Consider the following 27056-nt stretch of genomic DNA (forward strand, 5'->3'; position numbering starts at 1 on the left):
TCCACTGTCAGTACAGCAAACCAGGCAGACATTCTTTTTTATAGGTTACAGTACACTAAAAGGTTGCATTGTGCCCTTGTATGCATTTTTTACAGTTTAATTCTGTAAAGACAAAATATGTCTGGTGGTCCAGCTCTGATGTACATCTTTGGCTAAATTGCAGGTTTGAATATTGTAATACTTTCCTATAACAAAATAGACCTGCAGAAAGAAATTACTAATAAAATATTTTACATATGCATAGTTCTATGTAGAGATTTCCCTTAGCTTTGATTGTATGTCTCACAATTTTGTAATTTATCATTGTTCATTAAACTCTGAAAGCTATGTGACTTTGTTAATATTCTGTCCTAAAATGCGATAAGATGTGCCCTTTTTTTTTTTGAGCACCTGCCCCTTTAGTGGTCTCTGCACGGCCCTGGCGCTTACTCATCATTTTCAGATATACAGTCAGTCTACAATGCCCAGCTTTAATGTGTTTAACTTGATCCCTTATATACTGTTTGTTACTGACTGCTTATTTTAGTCAAAGGCTGTTAGATAAACTAATGCCTGAATTTATACTCCCCTGCTGTAATTTGAAAGCCACCAAGGCCCGCAGCTCAGCAGCAGCAGAACAGATTTAACCCAGAACTGGTTTTACTTCCCCAAACATGCCCTCTCTTAGCACAGTTATTTGGCTCCATTGGTGAAAATGTTGCAGTAGTGATCCTTTTTCTCACTTATAAAATCATCAGCCTTCTTACTAGCATTGCTCTGATGCCATTTTTTGGCCCCGATATCAATACCTGACTGTGCAGTATCGGCCGATACCATACATATACCATCTGTTGGAAACTGATGCGTTTGTATATATGTAGAACTGCAGACTACTGGGATGTAAAATAATCACCATCATGGCTTCATGTCAAGCTGCTGCCTTCCTTTGTGAAGCAGGAAAAAGACTAAAACAAAGGGAATCCAGTACAACTTTTTATTGCCTACCTGGAATGGGCGACAATAGTGGAATAAACTTTTGGCCCTAAAAATGGTATCGGTGCCCTATTGGTTGGTATTTGCTGATAATGATACCATTATAGTGCTGGATCGGGGCCCCGCCTGATAATGGTATCGGTGCAACACTACTTCTTACTAGCACGATTTAGAAAATGATATGCACAGCCGGGAATGCCGTCACACTCCACATATAATCCAATAAAAAGGAGTAAAATAATTTCTAAGATGAAGCAGGACAAGCTGCAGATAATTTATTGCTATGAGACGCAGCTCTACTCTTCTGAACATGAAAAATCAAAATAGCTTGGATTCTAAAATTCCTATTCTTCATCCCATCAATCGAGGTGGAGGAGAGGTGTAGAGGTGGAGGATTGGGGGGGGGGGGGGGGGGGGGGCAGTGAGGTGGTGTTTCCAGTCCAGGTGAGGGTGTCTGTGATGAATGACCACCTCTACAGCTGAGCTGTTGATGAGCAGTGGAGCGTGGTTAGGCCGCTTCTTCCTGAAGTCCACCATGATCTCCTTGGTCTTCTCCACCTTCAGGATCAGGCTGTTATCTCTGCTCCACCAGCTGCTCCACCTCCTCTCTGTAGTCCAGGTCGTTGTCGTCTCCACTGATGAACTAGCACCAGTTTAGCGCGGTTTGGTTGTTTCTGGCGCGGTCCGGTTCAGTTATGCGTGCCATTTAAACTCTACAGTTACCTTGGTTACAGAGCCTGGACCGATCTCGGTACGGTTTCAAAAGAGTAGCATAAATGGGCCTTTTGAATCTGTCCAAGGGCCCTTTTCAGGTCATCTTTATCTTTTTAGGACTCCAAAATCCATAAACATCAATTTTCCTTCACGCTTATCCCAGGGGGTTGTGCAAAAACAATATTTTTTAATAATTTCAATTAACTTTCCTTTGCAATGTGCTGAACTTGACTCGTTAAGGGCCGTTTATATTCCCGCAGCAGTCTGAACGTCTGATCTGGTTTGTGTTCCTGGATTTATTTCCTGTTCTTTTGGTTTGTTGCAGCTTAAGAAACAAATCAAACATGTTTTCTTGCTCATTTCTTTGTATTTATTATCAAAATGTTGACATTAAAAAATCCACAAACATCCTTAAATATGATTCATCAAAGGAGAACTTAAAGGTTGATTAGTAACCTGAACCAAACCCAGGAAGTGATCGATGAAGGCGGCTGCTGCTCAGCGCCGACAGGAAGCGCCTTGCCGTCACGCTTCCTCCTAACGAACACCAGGGCCTCATGCACGCACCAACATGACGCACCCCAGCAGGAACGTTAAAATGTGCAGAAAATCACACCAACTTTTCCCCCCGACTTGAAAACAGAACGGAAACCGGCCTGTGAGACGCGTCACAAACTGAGGCGTCAGAAGTTTTAACGTCATTCCTCAGTAGAAATATAAATCCTACTGTTTAAAAACACTTTTGCAGAAGATAGATGATCAACTTAAGCTTTTTACTACAGTAAAAGTACCATTTTAAAACTACTTAAAAGGTGTAGAGGAGGATTTTTGTGAATTTTTGAAAAGCCTTGCCCTCTTTAAAAAAAATGCACCACCCTCCTGAGAGGGAACGTCTATTAAAGTTGTAGTGAAATCACATTTAAATGTTAAATCATTCTGGCTTAAAAATGTATATAAATTTACTCTTTATTAGACCATATTGTCCCAAAAGTTAGAAATTTCTATTTAAAAAAGTCTTAAAAGCCAGTTAGTTCTAAGTCAGCCTGAACAACTAAATTCAGCCAATCATATATCAACGGTCATCTGTCAATCAAATCTTTTCGGTCATAGCATCTTGATTCATACGTCGCAGCAAATATACGCAACGATTCTTTGCAGGGTAGTGGTGACCGTTACAGGTGTTTAGTTGGAGAGTTAATTATTGAGACTTATTAGGCTATAGTTTGCGGGTATAAGAGAGAGTGATTTATCTAGTGGCTAGACTGTGGGATTGTGACTGTGGGTTTTTTTCGCGCTTTCTACACCAAACCAAGCTTCTGCCGCCCTGGCGTCCTCTTCCACAACATCTTCGTCCCCGCTTTCCTCCTCTAAATAAAAAATGGATGAAGGAGGAGACTCATCCACGACCTCCGACACTAAACTCTCCTCCTCTTGCGTGTTTCCGCTGTCCATAGCGTTCCTTGACAGCGTCGTTTCTAAGGCACCAACTTAGTGCTACTTGGTCCCAATGGAATTTCCCATTGGGAACCTGCTAGCACTAAGTTGCTAACTGGTTAGCAAGAAGCTTCCCACAAACCGGCTACAACCAAACTGGCTTGCGAACCTTCCGCCACAATAATCCCGCCCCCTTGATAATCGACCAATCACATTCACTTTATTCACTCGTGTAAAGTCGGGCACCACTCGGGAGAATTCGGAAATGCAACGGAAATGCCATTTCTCCTCGTGCACGCTCTGTTTGAAAGTTGCTGTTTGTGTCGCTCATCCAAGCTTACCTTCCAAAAGAAGATTTGCATTTTTCCACTATGTCAGACTCACCATCAGTGAAAATGGGAACGAGAACGTAGGAGTGCCGTACGTAAACATATCACCAGAATGATTGACAGTCAGGAAGACCAGTGAATGAGATGATCCACCCGGATAAAGAACATCCTCCACTGTGCCTTTAAGGTATAAAAGTAATGCAGGAAAAAATGTTAAGGCCAGAAGCTTCACTGCTCTACCCCATTAAAGGAACATTTTTCTACAATTCTGGATGATAACTTCCTTAGACTTCATTTTCTTAGTTTTAAATAATGGTAACAGCGTCACATTTAGCTTTGCATGTGGCCCCCAAAAGGGAGGGGGACAAACGGGTCCCAGGCCCAGGACAGGGGGGCCCAAAATCGACACCCTCACCATTAAAACAAGTAATTTTTTACAAAATATTTGTGATAAGAATATTTAAAATTGGAGTAAATATATATCTGAATTAGGTATATGTACAATATGTTTTTTTTTTAAATAAGGGGCCATTAGAACTCCCCCCCCCCCCCCCCGACCTCAAAATAAAATGGTTTGACCAGGACAATGGCGGGCTGCGACTTTTAAAGTTCGTTTCACAGCAAACTAAGAATGTGAGGTTTGCCAAAAATACTTTGTTGTCCCGGGGTCTAGCCAAGCTGTCAGCTGGCCTGGGGGGCCAGCAACAAGTTGGGGCAGCACAGAGTCCAACCACAAAGAAAGTGTCTGGATGAGACCAATTATTTAAACAACAGGCCATAATGAAAATGAGCTTAAATGAAACCAACGAGTCTATTTATAAAATGTCAGGAGTAGAAATAAAAAGTTAATTACTCCTGTAAAGTATAGAGAGCCAACATTTCTACTAAAGTAAAGTAGAAGTACTGGTACCATGTTACTGGTACCTCTGGTTGGTTCTGGCTTCTGAATATATGAAGACAGAATTCTCCCAAAATGGATGCAGCTGAAAAAAAAACTCATTTGGAGCGTTTTTTTTTTTAAACGCACGCAGTCATAAAATGCTCTCCATGAGGATTTGAATGTTTTACGCATCCAGATTCAGCACCGCCACGACCCAAACAGCTGGACAGCGTTTTTTTGGCCCCCTCTGGTCAAACTTTGTCACTCAAAGTGAGGAACCCATTGGAAAAAGTAAAACCTCCTGCTATTTGTTATTTTGTTTAGGAAATCCCGCCTCTTTAGAAAATACGGTTTCCTTCTTTGCAACTACAACCACCGTGAGGCAGACACCCTGTCTACTTTTAAGGCTAGGCTTAAAACTTTCCTTTCTGATAAAGCTTCTAGTTAGAGTGGCTCAGGTTATGCTGATCTATCTCTATAGTTCTGCTGCTATAGGCTTAGACTGCTGGAGGACATAGGGACCCCTTTTTCATCATTCTGCTTCATTCTATCTCTATTCTCCCACTCTGCAGAATCTGTTAGTTCAATCTCTAACGTTCTGCTCTCTCTGCTTTTTCTCATAGTAGCTTCATCTGGTCTGTTCCTGTTTGGCTGTGACTCCATCCTGGAGAGAAATATCAGCTGTGCTGCTGCCATCAACACCTTTGTTTCTAGATGTTGGAGCTTGGCCTGTTTTCCAGTGTAGTCCTGTTTCTCTGACTGTGACTAACTGGATGTGCTCTCTTCATCCTCTGACATGGGAGCTGGCTCGGAGCTCGTCTGCCTGGCTGTGTGTTTCCTGGACGGGGCCGCCTGTGGAGCTGGTTGACAGTTGCCTTTTGTATCTATGCTTCTTTTTCTATGTCTGCTTCTGTCTCCTTGAACCCCAGTGGGCCTCAGCAGATGGCCGCTCACACTGAGCCTGGTTCTGCTGGAGGTTTCTTCCTGTTCAAAGGGAGTTTTTCCTCTCCACTGTCGCTACAAGCATGCTTAGTGTGAGGGATTGCTGAAGAGTCAATGAGTCGATGCAATCAGCTGGTTTTCCTTAGATAGAAAACTTTGAATCAATCTGACTGGATGATCTGGTTGAACTGGAAAGTGACCTGAGATGACATGATGGGAATCGGAGCTATAGAAATAAACTGAATAGAAGTGAAACGTAAGCAAAGCATCTTCAGGATAATCGCTGACTAGACATAAAATACAGAGTAAAATAAAAACGTGTATCGGATATAAAACTGATTGTTCATGTAAATATCTGTTCAACTAGAAACCCGAGTTCATCCAAACCTTTGAATATAAAGAGTGAAGCTAACGTTAGCTTAGCGCAGTTCCAAATGAACATTAATCATCAGTTTAGAGCAAAAAGCTGCTGCTGTCGGAACAAAACGATGGTCGTGTTAAACTGCGTTACTAATTTCTTAAAAATTGTTTTAAGAGAAAAGCCTGAAGATGCTAACGTTATTAGACACAACCCCAGGAAAATGATTCTGTCTAGAGAGGCGGGATGTCCTGTAAAGTAGCCAATCACAGGCCGTTTACTTTCTTTAGTGATTCCAACCTCAAAGCTGAGCAACAGAAATGGATCAAAAACGTGACGACGAGAGAGAGAGGAGGCGTGCGTGGAAAGCTAGCCACCAGCTCAAAGGGGGAGTCCATGAGGTCATCAGCAGCCGATTGGTCGGATAGAAAAACATTTCCCTGATAAAGTCCTGAGGGTCTGACAGCTCTGTTGCCATGGTTACCTGGAGACTACTGGGTATTTATACTGATTCTTTTACGCCATCACTTCCAGGTGAGTTTTAGACGTCTGAATTTATCTCCCATTCTCGTACCGCTCTACTTCAGCCTCAGTACGACGGCTTTTTGCTCTTCCCTGTGGTTCCCATGGTAACCATCCTAACATAGATCAGCTGGCTTGTTTAAACGTGACCTCCATGCTGACCTTCCTGGTTGGACATACAGAAGCAGAACCACTTTCAGGTGCAGCTGTGATCGTTTTTAAAGATCTGGACTTTTTTTGGGGCGTTCGCCATTTTTGGGGACATTATGTAGACGTTTAGTGTGGATCCTACGCAATGTTTTAGAAATGAGGCTCCTGGTGTTTTGGTGAACTGTCCAGATGTCTGAGTAGATGAGCGTTCAGGGTCCAGCTGGCAGCAGATCCTCAGAGTTTCTGAACAACCAAACGGTCCCAGCTCCAGAACCGTGACCCGTCAGGAGCCCCCGCCTGGGAGATACTCCAGCTCATCACTTTCCTCTGGTCCTCTCAGCTCCTCTGAGCTCCTCCCGCCTCCATCTGGGGAAACAGAAACATGAGCAGAGACCAAATCAGGGAATAGGGATGCACGATATAATCGGCCCCCTATCGGTATCGGCCTTAAAACTGAATATCGGACATCGGCCACCCCACCGATATTTAACCCCATATTTGATCAGCTTCTGAGTTTCTAAAGTCTAAAAAATAAAATAAAATACTACTTCTTCTTCTTCCTCAAAAACTTCTTTTTTACAGACTTTAAAACTTCTAAAGACGCGGGAAAAAATATTGATCCATTAAAATATCCCAATATCTTCATATGCTGATATATTGCCATTTAAAAACACCATATCAATCTCTTTTACTAATGAAATATTGCTATATGTCATCGTTATGCTACGAAATCCCCCGAAAATTCACCAAATGTTGCCATATTTTTATATGTTGATATATTGACGCGGTATCGATCTATTTTACCAACAAAATCTCACAAGAATTTGCAAAATATCACGAGAGTTTGTAACAGAACGATGAAATTTCACCAGATTTTGAAAGTAAAATAGATCGATACCGCGTTTTTAAAAATCAATTTGATATCAGCATATGAAAATATATTTGAGTATATTATTTTTCAAAGTGTCAGAAATGGATAACAAAACTGCTATTTTCAATGACTACTTATTTTTGTCCAGCTTTAACATCGGTATCGATATCGGTTATCGGCTACATGAGTTTTAAAATATCGGATATCGGCCAAAATCCCAATATGGTGCATCCCTATCAGGGACAGATGGACCTTCTGTCCACCTGGACATCTGAACTGTCCTAAACCGCCTCCAGACTCTCATTACGTTCACACTGCAGCCTGAAGTCACCAAAATCCCACTTTTTTGCCCAAATGTGACCTGAATCTGAGTCTGAAAATCTAGATCTCATTTTTTCCAATGCAACCCAGGCCGCTTGGCTCTGAGGTCCTGAATCCGATATAAATCTGATCTTTTCAAATGCGACCTGCGTCTGAGCGGCCAGGTCGCATTCATCCAACCTGAACGTCATTAATACCCGACAAAGGTCACTATTCTGCGTGTTGCTACGCGGAAGCGGCAAGAAAAACAACAACCATGGCGGATAATGATGCAGAGAGTAATATTTATATAAAAAAGATTGTGTTTTAAAGGTTGCGAAACTGGCACTAGCATCCATGTTTACTCCCGTAGACACAGAGCACGCTGGCTTGTGACGTCAATGCCGTTCCGACAGCAGATAACACACAAGTTGCATTTATTTGGAAATGTGAACGGCAACGCAAAGAAAAGCGTATTTCACAAAAAAATGGGAATTGAGCATGAAGGCCTGCAGTTGGAACGCCTCACAGCTGGAAGCTGCCTTCATCAGATTTAGGAGGATATAACGTTATACATACCATGTGACCTCCACGCAGTGAGAGCGTTCACCGCTACTCCCTCACCTCATGCTAAGTGACATTTGCTCCGGGATAAACATTTAATCATTAATGCTTATTATATAGTTAAGCCCATTTAGTCCTTTTTTATATTGGGCTAAAACACTTAGAGACCTGTTGCCATACGAGGCTGATAGAAGACTTTTACATTTTTCTGCGGCTCCAGACAGATTCGTTTTTTGTCCAATATGGCTCTCTGAGCAGTTTGGGATGCCGATCCCTAATCTAGCACATGTGACGTCTGTCACATGTGCTCAGGATGAACCTGCTCTCATCTGTGGAAAGCACAGGGCGCCAGTGGCCGACTTGCCAAAACCGGTGGCAAATGCCAATGGAGCTCCGGGGTGCCGGGCAGTGAGCTCAGGGCCCACTAGAGGATGTGGGGCCCTCAGGCCGCCATCGTGAAGTCTGTTTCTGATTGTTTGGTCAGAGACCAGTGGCCTGCTGGAGGTCATTTTGAAGGGCTCTGGCAGTGCTCCTCCTGCTCCTCCTTGAACAAAGGAGCAGATAGCTGTCCTGCTGATGGGTTGTATACCTTCTACGGCCCTGTCTCTCCTGGAAGCATACCGTCACCGGATCGGGTTTGGGAACTCTGTCCTCGCCTGGCTGCCTCCCCCGTCCACCGGAGTTCCCGGACCAGCTCTGGAGCTCACGGCTCGGTTCTGCTGCACTATGGTCGACCAAAATCCCGGACGATTTTCCCAGCCTACGTCTTGATAAAACATGTAGGACCTTTGACAAAACTGGCATATGCCAGTTCCCAATTGGAATATGCCATATGCCACTTTTGTCTGTAGGTGCCGCCATCTTTTATTGTCAAACCCGACGGCACGTGTTTCTGGTTCCCCAGGGGACCAGAGCAGGTACTCAAAATGGCCGCAGCTAGATTCGAACGTCTGTGACGTCGGCCGTGTCACTACCCGATCTGCCTGGAAGCACGATCCGTACCGTCAGCTAATTCGCGCAACCATTTACATCCGGGTCGCCTTCGGTTTTACTTTGTAAAAAAAAGACCTAAATCAAGTTTTTGACTTCCTTAAAATAATAAGCGTATTAAATTAAAGTGTTTCAAAGGTTAATTATTTATTTCCTGAGAAAATAAATGCCTTAAAATCTGTTTTATCACTCTGTTCCCGATCAGCACTGGAAATGGGATCGCTACTTTAGGGAGCTAACTTTTTTAGCTTAGGATTTAAACATAAATCTAATCTTTTGAGTTTGACGTTTTCCTTTCTTGTTAATATTATGGTCTATAGTGCGTAACCTACAGAAAGAAACAACTAAAATGCAGATAAACATGGTTTAGTCATATTTTGCCGGACTGCTCTGATCATGTCCCATGATGACGTCAGAGAACATAGAAAATTTAAAAAGCCTCAAACTTGTCTCAGAAAAGTCATAACAATTTTTAAAGTTTTGTTTTAGCAATAAGTACTTTTGGTGCCATAATTACATTATTTATGACGACCTGGATGAATATCTGCTTGCACATGAGCTGATGGTTCGGATGGTGCTTCCAGTACGGATCAGGAAGTAACAACGCGCAGCGGACCAGAGCAGGTACTCAATATGGCCGCAGCTCGATTCAAACATCTGTGACGTCGGCTGTTAGCATCTATAGCTTGGACCTGGACCCGAAGGACTGCAGACCAACCAGAAAGTAGAACCGCCTGGTTGGTCTGTAGCAAGCAGAACGGTAATTCCAAGCCAGGAAGCATCAAGGCAGGTAGCATCGAAGCTAAGAGAAAGCTAGTAGGAAGGTTCTGGTTTACGTACAAAGGTCCTCCAAAGACAGCAGTTCCGTGGTTCTGATCTGTTCCTCCTCGTACTGAGTTTTCTTCTCCAACAGTCGCTGTTTGCTGGGATTGATAAGAACTGAACAAACACAGTCTGATGAAGCGTCGATCGGATACACCAGAACCAACACCCGTCTGGAACACATACCTGAGAGTCCGGCCGGGTTGGACTGTAGCGACCCGGCGGGGGAGAAACTGCCCGCTGCCGCTCCGGGGCCAGAGCTGTTTGAGGAGGTGCTGCTGGGCTGGGACGGGTAGTTGTACTGGTCCTCAGTGGGAACAGAGGGTTGGCTGAGCTGGGACTCTCCAGGTCCGGCTGGACTCTTGTTCTTAGACTGGCAGCTGGTTCCGTTGGACTTCAGCTGTGGTCTGAGTTCGTACTGGGAGAACCCGCGGCTCTCGTCAGTTTCACACGGGCCAGCCAGGGAGCAGGAGAGGTGGCTGAGGGAGGAGGAGTGGAGCGGATGGGGAGGGGTGAGAGCCCCAAAAGAGGAGGAGGAAGAGGAGTAGTACTGGGAGGGAGGGAAGGTTGCTTCCAGTGGTCCCAGTTTGGATAACTGCTGGGAAACAGCCGTGATGCAGGAGTCCAGGGAGCGGGGGGGTCTGGGAGAGGAATGGCGAGGGGGCTCTGGCCGTACGGACGAGGAGGGTTTCCTCCTCAAAACGCTGCCGATGTCTCTCAGTTTATGAAACACCTGAAGAAGAAAGAGGAGTGAGAACCTGGACCTCATGGACTGAAGACCTGAACCTGAAACCAGGACAGTCTGGAACTGAATCAGCAGTTTCTGACCTCAGTCATGGTGGGTCTCTTCTTCCTCTGTCTGCTCAGATTCCTTTGGGCCAGTGTCGCCATCTGCAGGTATCCGTCAGGTTCAGCGGTGCCTCCTGCAGGCAGAACTGTCAGGTAAACAGAGGGAAAGATCTCAGAGAGCCAAAGTCGGCCCCTTAGCGCTCACAGACCTCCAATCAGCCGTCGGTCCAGGTGTCTCCTCCAGGCCTCTGCTGAGGAACCGTTTGGACCGTCGTCGACTTCATCCACAAGGTCCCGCTGTAAGCCAGAACCAGAGCAGCGTTTTATACGACCAGAACTCACAGACGGACTGCAGCGTTGGGACATAAACCATGATAAACTATCGAAGATTGAGAACCAATGTCTATGTTTCATCTTAATATAATCAAGATGCAGTTTTGCTCATAAAACAGCTGTGAGAGCTTAGCCTGATAAACCAGACTAAATGGGAGACTAAAGGTGTGATTTAGTCTGGCCCCGATGAATGAGACATCGGAGGATTGCTGATGAGAACAAGCCGTAGTTTTTCTAACCATGTCTGTGGCTATTGGCCAACGCTCTGACCAATGAGAGCCACTGACTGTGACGTAGTGAGGGCCGCTGCAGACGGGCTAACATTAGCCCTGGCTGCCGTTAGCCTCGGAGCTTAGCTGGTTGCCGCACTCCTCTCAACTTCGGAAATTGTTTTTTTTTAATTATGCATTAAATCGGTAAATGGACCATATAGTAACGTTTTAAAGTATAACATTCTCACCTAAAATAATCTTAAAACATAAGTTTACTGAACAACAGCAACAAAAAAGCTAGCTATTTCAAAGAGGGTAAAGAATCATTTGACTAAAGGTTATTGGTTCCCAATCAACAAAATAATTGAATTATACATTTAGCCAAATAATGTTTTATTCACCTCATGGATTTACATTGTGAAATGGTTTAAAAACATTAATGAAAAGCTAATTTGATCACATCCTAAATTCTTCAACATGAACAAAATCCATCTTAAACTGTTACATGGTTTTCAACCATGTTTCCTCTTTGCCATAGTAGTTTAGTTTAGTTTCTCTAGTTTTTAGTCAAGAAATTTTTATTTAAATATGTTGTCTTGGAGCTGAATGATTTTTGTTAATAAACTCTTATATAATATATAACAGAAGTTGTTGTGAATTTATTCCATGTATGTGCAGAATTAACTGTTTGACCGTGGCCGTTTCTCAATTCACTAAAACGGACTAGTCTCCTCGCCAAGTATGTTCAGTATGTTCTTCTGAAGAACCCAGGAAAGTCTGGACTCTGGGAGAACGGGAACACGCAGCATAAATCTGGGGCAACTGAAACAGAAGCGTGCTGATGACATCACCACACGCCAGACATGTTCACAAGTCATTTTTTCCAAGTCCAAGTCAAGTCTCAAGTCTTGAGAAGGCCTGTCGCAATAATCAATTAATCGCACAAAAAATTCTAATCACTTGATTAATTTAAAAAAGTGCAATAATTTTTGTGCTTGCTTGTTTCTCCTTGTGTTTTCATCTCCGTCACTGAGACAGTATAGCTTAAAGGTCACTATTATATCTATGGAATTATCATTATCTTGAACTGCTAAATGAAAAATACAATTAAAAAAAGCACACGCAAAATTTTTTTCCAGATAAATTTTGCATTTTCTTACAGTATTTCCTGACATTTGTGGTTACAACTTTTTCTAGTTTTAGCAGTAAATGTCTGCTCTTTTATTGAAAATGAGGACTGTGGAAAAAAAAACAATCACAATCCTGCCGTCCTCGTACTGTTGCGTCAGTGACGTCAGTGTGTTGCACAGGGGAAAATATGGTTTATGGTTTTCTTTCATTTTAATGTTAGTTTTATGCTTTGCATGTTTGGAGAGGAAGATATGATTTGTTTTTCTTTGTATTTTCTTCTTGAGCTTTGCATGTTTTGATGTTTCTTTTTTATATGATTGTTTTCCTTTATTTTAGGCTTTTGAATTTTTCCTGCATGTTGGGTTGTTTTGGTTTGTTTCTCCCTTGTGACAATCCATGCGCACTGGACTGAAGTAGTTGTCTGAGGAGGCGGAGTGCATTGATTGCGCTGCGTAATTGCTGCACTCAGGTGTGAGCAAGGGCTGATTAAAGCCGACATAAAAGGAGTCTGAAGGAAAGGAGAAGGAGAACGGAATCTGCAGGTGACAGAGACGGACGCGCTGCTGGGGGAGATGCAGGCGGGATCCGTGCACACAGATGGCCCAGTAAGGAGTATTAGGGCAGAGGAGGAACCTCGCCTGTAAGTAGCGCTCCCCCTCGCTTAAAGCATAAACAGGAATATATCTTCCGACGGGGTTTTGGCACGTGGATGCTGGCGTTCTCCTTGCTTCTCTTTTTAGCTGGATCGTCTGGAAAGGGGTGTGGCATGCCAGGGAGTGGAACAGTGCTGGAGCGCCGCAGAGTCTGTGGATCAGCCAGTGGGTGCTGCAGGCCGATCACTCGCACCAGAAGCAGCATAATAAGCGGAGCCCAACTTCCAGCCTGTGATTTTTAAGGAAAACTCTTGAATTTTAGGTTTTATCAGGAGAAGAAAAGGACTGTTTTATTATGCCACTTTTTCTGTGGCTTTTTGTATAAATAAAACACTTGAACTTGAGTGCTTCACGGTTTGGGTCTTTGAGTTTTCTTCTATGTGCGGGTAAGGCGAGCGGCGATCAGTCAAGTTAGTAAAACAAAAAACACTTGAATAAGTGTTTTTACACTGGAATAAAATATTGTTCACAAGTCGGAAATCACGAGTCTCAGTCGAGTCTGAAGTCCTTTAAATGCAAGTCTAAGTCGAGTCTGAAGTCATTAAATATACGACTTAAGTGCGACTCGAGTACGAGTCACAAACTCGAGTCCCCATCTCTGCCACACGCTCAGCTCATCTAGAGCTGCATTTCACCTCCTCTTATTAATGGTCTCTAAATAATAATAAATTATTGCTTTTTTCATTTAATTGGGGAATAATGATGAACACAGTGAGATAAATACTAATTAAATGAACATTTTGCCAAATAAGACAAAGAACTCGCCATCAGAGCCAGCGGTCCTTCACACATGGCTATGCAGACGGGCTAACGTTAGCCCTGGCTGCTGCAGACGGGCTAACGTTAGCCCTGGCTGCCGTTAGCCTGTGAGGTCTGCAGGTTGCCGCGGTCCTCTCAACTTCGGAAACATTTTTTTTTTTTTATTACGCATTAAAGATCGGTAAATGTTCCATATAGTGACGCTTTAAAGTATAATATTCTCGCCTCAAATGATCTTAAAACGAACTTTTATTGAACAACAGCAACAGAAAAGGGAACTTTTAACTTTCAATGGAGCGCTCCATTGAAAGTTGCTGCTGCCGCAGTGCATGCTGGGACAGCTGTCAATGCCAAAAACGTCTGCTCTGATGCATGCTGGGTAAATAGGGAGGGGCGAGAACATCATCCGGGGAATTGGAACAGTACTAGGGTTGAGGTTGATGATGTTTCATGAGCACATGAGAACGCACAGGTGCACATATTGAGAAACGGCCCATGATTTGAGTTTGATTCACACTTTCATTTGTTGCTCTAAAACACAGCCAGTAGGGGGCGTGCTCATAAACCATAATCAATATATGACTGTTTAAATAATATCGGATTAAATAAGATATTTGCCATCCCTACCGGGTTGGGCAATAACCATCTTAACGTATCAGAACAGCATCAGTGAGACAGAAATCAGGGACGTAAACAATGGAGAGCAACATGGAAGGAAGGCAGGGAGGCAGTGTGCTCCATTGTTTCTCTCTATTATCTGTCTGAATGCCTCACCAGAGCGGCTCCATGTTTATCGAATAGAAACAGAGTTGATTCTGCTCGTTAGATCAGAAGCGACTGTTGTGTTGACGTCCGTACGCTGCGTTCAATGGTATCACGTAAATTAGCGGGTCAAGCCAGGTCTGCTGTTCACACAGCATGTTGATCAGAGCAAAGACTTTTGAATACAACTTTAACCTGGGTCGCTGGCCAAGTTCTTCAGTCGGTGAGTTGTTCCCACTGCCAATAGAGGCTGATTGTTGTCAGGTCTGATCGCGGTTTTTGGCATATTTAAGATGGTGACTCAAGAGAAACGGCTGAGGAGTCGAGTATTCTCACCAGGTATCGTTCTCCACACTTCTTGTCCCGTTCTAGAGCCCGGCGCCCCGTCAGAACCTCAAGCAGAACCTGAAATACACACAGGACACTTTAAGGCCCGGTTCAGACCCACAGAGCAGATTTCCCATCAGCCCTTGCAGCTTCTCACCACTCCGAAGCTGTAGACGTCCACCGCCATGCACAGCTCTCCTCTTCTCACGTATTCGTCAGGAAGATACGCCAGCGTTCCTCTCACTGTTGTCGTCTTACCAACAGACGTTGTCTGTGTCGCAGAATCCGCCGAGCTGCGTGGGACGTACCGAGCCAGACCAAAGTCCGAAAGCTTCGGAACCCAATGCTGGTCCAACAGGATGTTAGAACTGCAGAAGTACAGAAGAATATAAAAGTTTAATTCCGGCTTTAGAGCTCATCATAGCACTGAAACAGTTCTGGGAAAAAGTCACTAATGATATTCTCATGGCCTCAGATAATGGACTTGTATCTGTGCTCGTCCTGTTGGATCTCAGTGCTGCATTTGATCCAGTTGATCAGAATATTCTTTAAAAAAGACTTGAATGTTTTGCAGGAATTCAGGGAACAGCACTAGACTGGTTTAAATCTCATTTCACTGACGGATAAATCATCTGGATTACTTGTGGAGTACCACAGGGCTCAGTGTTTGGGTCAGTTGTCTTTATGCTCCAATATGGATTCATGTTTATGCTGATGATACTCAGCTTTGTTTGTTCTGATGATTGATTCTAGGATGTCATAACAGTTTCCAGATGGGTCCTGTGTTCAGCAAGCAGACATATCCATTGTCCGGTTGGGATCCTGAACCCTTTTTCTACTTCAGAAGGTTCTGAGAATCCTTCCTGTGCTTTTTGATTTTCACCTTTTTCCATAGATTTCTAATTAGCCAGTTGACTGACTAGATCATTGCAGCAGTTTAGCTTTATGGAGAGGAGAATTCTTTTCTTGCTTTTAAATGAAAATGTGTTTCTTTAAATTCTTAATAGTTTTTCCTCTCCACTGTCGCTACAAGCATGCTTGGTGTGAGGGATTGCTGAAGAGTCAATGAGTCGATTCAATCAGCTGGTTTTCCTTAGATAGAAAACTTTGAATCAATCTGACTGGATGATCTGGTTGAATTGTCTCTATAAGGTTCCTTGAGATGACGTGTTGTGAATTGGCGCTATAGAAATAAACTGAATAGAATTGAATATCCAGATCCATTTCTGTCCTTTTCAGCAATATAAAGTCCAAAGAACCAAATACCAAACAATAATGTTCACACCTGCAAAACCAAGTCTGGCTACTTTATGTTTTTACTCAGATGTTGTAGTTACAATAATTGTATTTATTTCTTTCCGTATGTAAACATCCTTTTCTTTTGTTGTTTTTTTCTTTCTGTTAGTTGATATCAAGATTAACAGTTTAGGAATCGTACAAGTTGAGAAACGTCTTATAAAGTATAAGTATGTGGTTTTTGAAAATTAGACCCCAGAGCTTAAGTGCCTTACGATTAGTTTTGTTTGGTTTTCCTAGTGAATTACCTTTGTTGTTACAGATGATTAAGGTGAAATTCATGTCAAGAGAAATATTAATAATATATTTCGTGTTTAAAAATTTATTAAACCTAGATTATACAGATTAACCTTAAATTTGGAAAACGAATTGTTCGGAATGATGATCTTTATACTAAAGTTACTGTAAAGCTCAAACTGGGACATATAATGCTAACAAACAAACACATCAGCACAGTGGCAGGTAGAGGGAACGCTGACCTTTTGACATCTCCATGGATCAGGGGTTCCTGACCTGAGGGGGGATGGTGCAGAAACTGAAGAGCTGCTGCTGCTCCTTCCACAATACTGACCCGGAGAGGCCATGACAGAACCTCACATGCCTGGAACAAAGAAACATTTGATGGGAACACAGAGAAACTCCTCTGGAACCCATAGAAACACAAACAAACATCTGGAATACACAAAAACACACCTGGAACCCATAGAAACACCCCTGGCACAAACACAAAACACACCTGGAATACAAAGAAACACAGCTGGAACCCAAAGAAGCACACCTGGAACCCATAGAAACACAAACAAACATCTGGAATACACAAAAACACACCTGGAACCCATAGAAACACCCCTGGCACAAAAACAAAACAAAGCTGGAACACATAGGAACACAGCTGGAACACAAAGAAACAGACCTGGCACAAAAACAAAACAAAGCTGGAACACATAGAAACACAGCTGGAACACAAAGAAACACACCTGGCACAAAAACAAAACAAAGCTGGAACACATAGAAACACAGCTGGAACACAAAGAAACACACCTGGAACACATAGAAACACAAACAAACATCTGGAATACACAAAAACCCACCTGGAACCCATAGAAACACCCCTGGCACAAACACAAAACACACCTGGAATACAAAGAAACACAGCTGGAACCCAAAGAAGCACACCTGGAACCCATAGAAACACAAACAAACATCTGGAATACACAAAAACACACCTGGAACCCATAGAAACACCCCTGGCACAAAAACAAAACAAAGCTGGAACACATAGAAACACAGCTGGAACACAAAGAAACAGACCTGGCACAAAAACAAAACAAAGCTGGAACACATAGAAACACAGCTGGAACACAAAGAAACACACCTGGCACAAAAACAAAACAAAGCTGGAACACATAGAAACACAGCTGGAACACAAAGAAACACACCTGGCACAAAAACAAAACAAAGCTGGAACACATAGAAACACAGCTGGAACACAAAGAAACACACCTGGAACACATAGAAACACAAATAAACATCTGGAATACACAAAAACCCACCTGGAACCCATAGAAACACCCCTGGCAGAAACACAAAACACACCTGGAATACAAAGAAACACACCTGGAACACACAAAAACAGACCTGGAACACACAAAAACAGACCTGGAACACACAGAAACACACCTGGAACCCAAAGAAACAGACCTAGAACCCATAGAAACACAAACAAACATCTGGAATACACAAAAACACACCTGGAACACACAGAAACACAGCTGGAACACACAGAAACACACCTGGAACCCAAAGAAACAGACCTAGAACCCATAGAAACACAAACAAACATCTGGAATACACAAAAACACACCTGGAACCCATAGAAACACCCCTGGCACAAACACAAAACACACCTGGAATACAAAGAAACACACCTGGAACACACAAAAACAGACCTGGAACACACAAAAACAGACCTGGAACCCATAGAAACAGACCTGGAACCCATAGAAACACAAACAAACATCTGGAATACACAAAAACACACCTGGAACCCATAGAAACACCCCTGGCACAAACACAAAACACACCTGGAATACAAAGAAACACAGCTGGAACACACAGAAACACAGCTGGAACACACAGAAACACACCTGGAATCCAAAGAAACAGACCTAGAACCCATAGAAACACAAACAAACATCTGGAATACACAAAAACACACCTGGAACCCATAGAAACACCCCTGGCACAAAAACAAAATAAAGCTGGAACACATAGAAACACACCTGGAACACAAAGAAACACACCTGGAACTCAAAGAAACACACCTGGAACCCAAAGAAACACACCTGGAACACATAAAGCCATACCTGAAATCAATAGAAACACAAATGGACCACAAAGGGAAATAGCTCTAACACACAGAAACACCTGGAACCCAGAAAAACACAACTGGAACAGGCAACACACCTGGGACACACTGAAACACACCTGGAACCTACAAAAAGGCTCAAGGACATTTAAAACACAGGAATACATGAATACATGGACGAGCAAAAAAAATACAACTTCAACACAGCAACAAGACATGAAATATGCCTAATGTGTAAATTCACGTACACTTAGAAAAAGGGCAGAATACCAACATAAAAAAGCCCAAATAAAACCGTGCTGCATGAGATGAACTGTTGTTCCTCCACCTTCTTAGGCAGCTGAGGTCAATAGGCAGACCATCAGCAGCCAGCATCCCATGATTGGTCGAGTGACAAATGGTTAACTAATGGTGCTCACCAGCAGCCAGGTCCCCTGATCAGCAGATTTTACTAAAATAAACTGAAATAAAGAAACCTTTATTCCAGTTACTGTAGTATGAGAACTAAGCCCCAGTTTAACCAGTAATGAGCTGAAAACATGGTGGGACTAAAGGAAGAGCTAAGATGTTCTGTTTTACAGTTTAGCATCAGGTCACTTAAGATGGTTTCATTGTCAACTCTATGAAGCGGTTCTGCCGGCCCGGTTATGGTTAGAAAGCCGCCATCATCTCACTCAGTTGGACATGAAACAGACGCAGCAGAAGGACTGCTCAGTGTGTTGGGTGTTACATTGTGCAGCTGGTCCTCCAGGGATCGGTTCTCCATGTAGCTGTAGATCAGACACATCAGTCCTCCGGTTCCTTCACTGAAGCCCAGCAGATCTACAATGTTCAGATGTCTGAACCTGCAGACAGCACACACACACATTAGCATTCTGCTGTTATACTCTGAAGCCCTGATGGGCGCAGAGCTACGCACTTAGACAGGTTCTCCACTTCAGTCTGGAAACTCTTCCTTAAACGGGTCCAGTCCATCTCGCTGTCCTGTGAACAACAACAGTTCCATTTAGCTTGAATAATCCACTGACTCTGAAGGCACTAATCACATAGATCCATTACACATAGAGTCAAATATTTCAAGCCCTTAGTACTGGGAACTCATGGTGCCACAAAACAATTAGCCAATTCACTCCAAGAGGTAGCCACCTCTGGATGACCGCTCCATGTTGGTCAGTAGGCGTTTCCTTCATGAGGAAGACCGTTGGCCACATGTCTAGGAGACAGCTACTGACATCCGCCAAAAGGAGGCGGAGCCACAACAGGTGTCTTATAAAGACGCTAGTTGCTCACTGCTGTAACCTGGCATATTCAGAGAAAATTAGCTGGAAGGAAAAAGTATGGCAGGAAACGGAACAGCAGGGAGAACCGCAGCGTTTGAGAGGATTGGTGAAGAAAATCCAAGAAATTAAAAGAAGTAAAGACCTGAAATACCTCAATCTATGTGTAATAAGTCATAATGAGGGGAACTACCTGTCTGCTTTGTACAAAATGTGGGGGGCTCTTCTGTGTTGGCCCAACACAGAAGAGCGCCCTCCTCTGGACAAGACTCTGCGGTACATCTACACCATATGGACGAAGGACATTGTTTGGAGGACCAGAATGTTCACATTTTGGACAAAGAAGACAGGTGGTTTGAGAGGGACGTGAAGGAAACCATTTATGTTAAGAAAGAAAAAACAACTTTAAATGTGGGGGGGGGGACTCAGATTTCAGCTTTCAAAAACCTCTAATGCAGCGATAGAGTTGATTCCTTCCCGCTATCATCGCAGCTCCAACCCCTTTACAGGAGAACAGAAGACCTCGCCTATTCAGCCAGGCCAGCAATTCCCTCTAACGACCCCCCTATCAGAGACATAGACAGGTATGGGGCATTGCAGGCTAACAAAGAAGCCAAACGACCCCCATTCCAAAAGGGGGGGACCCGTTCATCCGTTTCTATTTGCATGTTTTCTAAACTAAAACCAGGCTTTGTTGGGCTGCTGGATAAAACCTGGAACTAAACGCTATTTCTGACATTTGAAGTGAAAAAGCTTCCTGGATGGAAGAGAAACGTCTTCAAACCATTTGGGCAAAAATGGCCGCTCCCAGACTGAGCGATCGCAACAAAAATGTATCCGTCTGTCTGTGGGGCTGACCTGTCGCAGTCTCTTGACGGCACAGTCCATGTTCCTGAGAGACGCTCGGTAGACGACCCCAAAGCCTCCCTCTCCAACCTGAAGGCTGGGGGAGAAACCTTGCGTCCCAGCATGCACCTCTTCGTAAGACCAGCAGATGGCGGCGCTGACCAGGCTGTTAGAATAAGGTGGAGGGATGACATCATCGATCGCAGGGGCAGGTGGGTGCGGCTCCTGTTGGGAGATGATATCATGGATCAGGGCTGGTAGCAGGTTCTGGTTCCGTTCTGAGCCGATCCGTTGGTACAGACGGGTTCTGGACTTTCTCCGGTAATTCCAGGTTACGTCACCTGGGAGCGCTGGTGGTCCTCAGTGTGCAGATTGTCAGGGGGTGGCGCCGGTCCAGGAAGCGCTTTTCCTCCCTCTTCAACCAGACAGGAAGCTGAGGATTAGCACAGAATGACATCATCATTGTAACGGACCAATCAGGGCGTTGCTTTGTCGCTAGCGGTGAAGCGTCTCACCTGTGGGCAGAGCAGGCTCCTCCAGAGGAGGAGGAGGAGGAGGAGGAAGAGGAGGAGGAGGAAGGGCAGGCGGCGGGAAAGGAGTCACAGTCGGCCTCCCTGCAGAGAAACAGAGCTGAAGATGGTCTGTCCTTCAGGTCAGAGGTCAGAGGTCAGAGGTCACTCACAGCTGAGGATGACGTCCCGCGCTCTGAAGAGGTGCAGCTCCTCCAGCAGGTCGATCAGATCCCCGACCCGACCGTTCCGGTTCTCCCACTGGTTCATCACCCAGTCCGTCCGCCTCTCCCGCCGCTCCGCCAGGCGGACCGCCGTCTGGTCCCTGAGGACCTCTGAGGCTGCAGAGACAGGGGCCGGAACCGGGTCAGCATCCAGAACCAGGATCCCGATTAACACAAACTGATCAGAACCTTCCAACCAGAACCAAGCATACTGACAGAGACAGCAGGTCCAGCAGCACAGAACCAACCGTCCCCTCACCTCAGCCTGAGTAGGGTCAGAACCTCAGACCCAAAGCTACGTTTCCTATCGTTCTGCCTCACATTCTCACATCAGAAGGTTCCTGTTTCTCTGTTTGGCTCACTTCATGTTTCAGCGCAGAAAAACCTAAAGGTGGTAAAAGCTGCTTCAGAACCAAGAAAGGAGAACCCGACCCAGGAACCTTCAGAACCAACATCCACCAACGCAGAAAGTTCTGGGTTCTGCAACATCACTTCCTCTGAGAGTCAGAGGAGGTGCAGCCATGTGACCCGGTTTGATGATGAGCAGAAACCTACTGACTACCAGAACCAGTTCTGACCCGAATCATGGAAGGCTGGCAGACTTCTTTCATCTGAGGAAGATTGCAAAAATGAGAAATCTCCTTCAAGGCTGGACTATTGTAATTCTTTACTATCAGGAAGTCCACAAACTGTAGTTAAAAGCCTTCAGCTGATCCAAAATGCTGCAGCCAGAGTTCTAATGAAAATGAAAAAGAGAGATCATATCTCTCCTATCCTGGCTTCTCTTCATTGGCTTCCTGTTAAATCCAGAATAGAATTTAAAATCCTCCTTCTCACATATAAAGCCTTAAATGGCCAAGCTCCATCTGATATTAGAGATCTGATTGTTCCTTATGTTCCTAACAGAGCACTTCGCTCTCAATCTGCAGGTTTACTAGTGGTTCCTAGAATTTCTAAAAGTAGAATGGGAGGCAGATCTTTTAGTTCTCAGGCTCCTCTCCTGTGGAACCAACTACCAGTTTTAGTCCGTGAGGCAGACACCCTGTCTACTTTTAAGGCTAGGCTTAAAACTTTCCTTTTTGATAAAGCTTCTAGTTAGAGTGGCTCAGGTTATCCTGAGCTATCTCTATAGTTCTGCTGCTATAGGCTTAGACTGCTGGAGGACATAGGGACCCCTTTTTCATCATTCTGCTTCATTCTATCTCTATTCTCCCACTCTGCAGAATCTGTTAGTTCAATCTCTAACCTTCTGCTCTCTCTGCTTTTTCTCATAGTAGCTTCATCTGGTCTGTTCCTGTTTGGCTGTGACTCCATCCTGGAGAGAAATATCAGCTGTGCTGCTGCCATCAACACCTTTGTTTCTAGATGTTGGAGCTTGGCCTGTTTTCCAGTGTAGTCCTGTTTCTCTGACTGTGACTAACTGGATGTGCTCTCTTCATCCTCTGACATGGGAGCTGGATCGGAGCTCGTCTGCCTGGCTGTGTGTTTCCTGGACGGGGCCACCTTTTACAGTTGTATCTATGCTTCTTTTTCTATGTCTGCTTCTGTCTCCTTGAACCCCAGTGGGCCTCAGCAGATGGCCGCTCACACTGAGCCTGGTTCTGCTGGAGGTTTCTTCCTGTTCAAAGGGAGTTTTTCCTCTCCACTGTCGCTACAAGCATGCTTAGTGTGAGGGATTGCTGAAGAGTCAATGAGTCGATGCAATCAGCTGGTTTTCCTTAGAAAACTTTTATTTGGTACCAGATGTTCTTTCCCTGATCCTTAAGATAATCCACCTTCATCAGATAAACCATCAGAACTGTATGAAAAGCTTTACTAAATTAAATTTAAAGTTCCAACTTCTGGTTCATCGGTTCTGGTCATGAACACCTGAAAGCTGTTCTGAAAGAACCTCTGGTTCTGCTAATTAACATAATTCAGAGACTGAAACGAACTTTACTGGTTCTGCCGGACCAGAACCTAAACCATCCAAACAGAACCTGATCAGAACCTTTAGACAGACGGACCTGTTGACCACACACCCCCACCCTGCCTCTAACGGAACCAGAACCCCACCTGAACCCCAACCTGATCACGTGACTCAGCCCGGAACGTCTCTACACGACCCACGTGACTCCGTCCGGTTCGGCTGGTTCTGGGGCACCCGCAGCGGTCGGCTGGGCCCTGGTTGTTACTCACCGAACCGGGTCCAGTCCAGGTCCAGCAGTCCATCCATAACGCGGCAGAACTCCCAGTGGACCTTGGTGGGCAGCTGGTACAGGAAGTAGGCCCGCAGCTCTGACATGTTTCCGACCGAACCCCGCAGACCGGCTCACATCAGAACCGCTGCGTTTCAAACCTCGAATTGACCAACTTTAGAACTTCTGATTTGCGGCAACTTCCGGTAACAGAGCGAATAAGCGTCACGCACCCTGAGCTGCTTCCGGTGTCAAAATAAAAGCCCGGTTTCCGCCTCAGCTCTAAAAACCCAAACAGAACCTGAACAGGTCCAAAGAGCTGCATTAAGGTGCATTCAGAACCGGCCCATCACTCTGCTGTCAGCACAACTATAAGATTATTAAAGAAAAACGATCTAAAGGGGAGAAAAGTTCTTTAGAATATTTTGAGCCTGATATGAGGAAGTTGGTGGGTTCCGTCAGAACAAAGAGGATCGGATGAGTCAGAAAGTAAATAATGAACAAATGAAACAGATAAGATGTAGAACAGCAGGAACGCCAAGAAAAGACTGGAGATGTAGAAGGAAAATAAGTGGAGAATAGATGGGAACATGTGGAACAGAGGGAACATGCAGAGCAGAGGGAACATTTTGAATGGAGGGAACACGCAGAGCAGAGGGAACGTGAAACTAGGGAACATGTGGAGCAGAGGGAACCTATTGAACAGAGGGAACACGCAGAGCAGAGGGAACATGTGAAACTAGGGAACATGTGGAGCAGAGGGAACATGTGGAGCAGAGGGAATGTATTGAACAGAGGGAACATGTGGAGCAGAGGGAACATGTGAAACGAGGGAACATGTGGAGCAGAGGGAACATGTGGAGCAGAGGGAACGTATTGAACAGAGGGAACACGCAGAGCAGAGGGAACATGTGAAACCAGGGAACTTGTGGAGCAGAGGGAACATGTTGAAAGGAGGGGACATCTGAAACAGAGGGAACATTCAGAGCAGAGGGAACATGTTGAACAGAGGGAACATGTGAAACAGAGGGAACATGCAGAGCAGAGGGAACATGTGAAACGAGGGAACATGTGGAGCAGAGGGAACATGTGAAATGAGGGAACATGTGGAGCAGAGGGAACGTATTGAACAGAGGGAACACGCAGAGCAGAGGGAACATGTGAAACTAGGGAACATGTGGAGCAGAGGGAACATGTGGAGCAGAGGGAACATATTGAACAGAGGGAACATGTGAAACCAGGGAACTTGTGGAGCAGAGGGAACATGTTGAAAGGAGGGGACATCTGAAACAGAGGGAACATTCAGAGCAGAGGGAACATGTTGAACAGAGGGAACATGTGAAACAGAGGGAACATGCAGAGCAGAGGGAACATGTGAAACGAGGGAACATGTGGAGCAGAGGGAACATGTGAAATGAGGGAACATGTGGAGCAGAGGGAACGTATTGAACAGAGGGAACACGCAGAGCAGAGGGAACATGTGAAACTAGGGAACATGTGGAGCAGAGGGAACATGTGGAGCAGAGGGAACATATTGAACAGAGGGAACACGCAGAGCAGAGGGAACATGTGAAACCAGGGAACATGTGGAGCAGAGGGAACATGTTGAAAGGAGGGGACATCTGAAACAGAGGGAACATGTGAAACAGAGGGAACATGTGGAGCAGAGGGAACACGTGAAACCAGGGAACATGTGGAGCAGAGGGAACATGTGAAACCAGGGAACATGTGGAGCAGAGGGAACATGTGAAACAGAGGGAACATGTGGAGCAGAGGGAACATGTGGAGCAGAGGGAACGTATTGAACAGAGGGAACATTTGGAGCAGAGGGAACATGTGGAGCAGAGGGAACGTATTGAACAGAGGGAACATGCAGAGCAGAGGGAACATGTGAAACTAGGTAACATGTGGAGCAGAGGGAACGTATTGAACAGAGGGAACATGCAGAGCAGAGGGAACATGTGAAACTAGGGAACATGTGGAGCAGAGGGAACATGTTGAAAGGAGGGAACATGTGGAGCAGAGGGAACGTATTGAACAGAGGGAACACGCAGAGCAGAGGGAACATGTGAAACTAGGGAACATGTGGAGCAGAGGGAACATGTGGAGCAGAGGGAACATATTGAACAGAGGGAACATTTGGAGCAGAGGGAACATGTGGAGCAGAGGGAACGTATTGAACAGAGGGAACATGCAGAGCAGAGGGAACATGTGAAACTAGGTAACATGTGGAGCAGAGGGAACATGTGGAGCAGAGGGAACGTATTGAACAGAGGGAACATGCAGAGCAGAGGGAACATGTGAAACTAGGGAACATTTGGAGCAGAGGGAACATGTGGAGCAGAGGGAACGTATTGAACAGAGGGAACATGCAGAGCAGAGGGAACATGTGAAACTAGGGAACATGTGGAGCAGAGGGAACATGTGGAGCAGAGGGAACATATTGAACAGAGGGAACACGCAGAGCAGAGGGAACATGTGAAACCAGGGAACATGTGGAGCAGAGGGAACATGTTGAAAGGAGGGGACATCTGAAACAGAGGGAACATGTGAAACAGAGGGAACATGTGGAGCAGAGGGAACACGTGAAACCAGGGAACATGTGGAGCAGAGGGAACATGTGAAACCAGGGAACATGTGGAGCAGAGGGAACATGTGAAACAGAGGGAACATGTGGAGCAGAGGGAACATGTGGAGCAGAGGGAACGTATTGAACAGAGGGAACATGCAGAGCAGAGGGAACATGTGAAACGAGGGAACATGTGGAGCAGAGGGAACATGTGAAATGAGGGAACATGTGGAGCAGAGGGAACGTATTGAACAGAGGGAACACGCAGAGCAGAGGGAACATGTGAAACTAGGGAACATGTGGAGCAGAGGGAACATGTGGAGCAGAGGGAACATATTGAACAGAGGGAACACGCAGAGCAGAGGGAACATGTGAAACCAGGGAACATGTGGAGCAGAGGGAACATGTTGAAAGGAGGGAACACGTGAAACCAGGGAACATGTGGAGCAGAGGGAACATGTGAAACCAGGGAACATGTGGAGCAGAGGGAACATGTGAAACCAGGGAACATGTGAAACAGAGGGAACATGTGAAACAGAGGGAACATGTGGAGCAGAGGGAACACGTGAAACCAGGGAACATGTGGAGCAGAGGGAACATGTGAAACCAGGGAACATGTGGAGCAGAGGGAACATGTGAAACAGAGGGAACATGTGGAGCAGAGGGAACATGTGGAGCAGAGGGAACGTATTGAACAGAGGGAACATGCAGAGCAGAGGGAACATGTGAAACTAGGGAACATTTGGAGCAGAGGGAACATGTGGAGCAGAGGGAACGTATTGAACAGAGGGAACATGCAGAGCAGAGGGAACATGTGAAACTAGGTAACATGTGGAGCAGAGGGAACATGTGGAGCAGAGGGAACGTATTGAACAGAGGGAACATGCAGAGCAGAGGGAACATGTGAAACTAGGGAACATGTGGAGCAGAGGGAACATGTTGAAAGGAGGGAACATGTAGAGCAGAGGGAACATGT

General features: G+C 45.0%; 1 protein-coding gene across 4 annotated transcripts; it reads right to left on the reverse strand.

Moving 5' to 3' along the window:
* Window positions 1-6395: 6395 nt before the first annotated feature.
* Window positions 6396-23732, reverse strand: irak1 (interleukin-1 receptor-associated kinase 1). Of its 4 annotated transcripts, XM_038298438.1 has the most exons (15): window positions 23513-23732; window positions 21284-21451; window positions 21117-21215; window positions 20943-21034; window positions 20614-20826; window positions 19398-19462; window positions 19209-19323; window positions 16590-16711; window positions 14972-15182; window positions 14824-14892; window positions 10847-10934; window positions 10677-10771; window positions 10035-10581; window positions 9867-9965; window positions 6396-6667 (listed from the first exon to the last, which is right to left on the reverse strand). In XM_038298438.1, the coding sequence occupies exons 1-15, from the start codon at window positions 23616-23618 to the stop codon at window positions 6585-6587; spliced, it is 2172 nt and encodes a 723-aa protein (XP_038154366.1). In that variant the 5' UTR covers window positions 23619-23732; the 3' UTR covers window positions 6396-6584. The 4 variants fall into 4 exon arrangements, with proteins under 4 accessions (XP_038154366.1, XP_038154365.1, XP_038154367.1 ...); XM_038298437.1 differs by having other exon boundaries at window positions 9867-10581; window positions 20943-21016; XM_038298439.1 differs by lacking the exon at window positions 9867-9965.
* Window positions 23733-27056: the final 3324 nt, after the last annotated feature.

This window comes from Cyprinodon tularosa, unplaced genomic scaffold, assembly GCF_016077235.1.
Source record: "Cyprinodon tularosa strain WSP-4 unplaced genomic scaffold, ASM1607723v1 ctg407, whole genome shotgun sequence".
Taxonomy (NCBI): domain Eukaryota; kingdom Metazoa; phylum Chordata; class Actinopteri; order Cyprinodontiformes; family Cyprinodontidae; genus Cyprinodon; species Cyprinodon tularosa.

Coding starts and splice junctions, on each gene's coding strand:
- irak1 (XM_038298436.1), bottom strand. CDS start 23,618: ATGTCAGAGCTGCGGGCCTACTTCCTGTACCAGCTGCCCACCAAGGTC. Junction 21,452..23,512: donor CCTGGACTGGACCCGGTTCG/GTGAGTAACAAC, acceptor CTGTCTCTGCAG/CCTCAGAGGTCCTCAGGGAC. Junction 21,035..21,116: donor GGAGCCTGCTCTGCCCACAG/GTGAGACGCTTC, acceptor GCTAATCCTCAG/CTTCCTGTCTGGTTGAAGAG.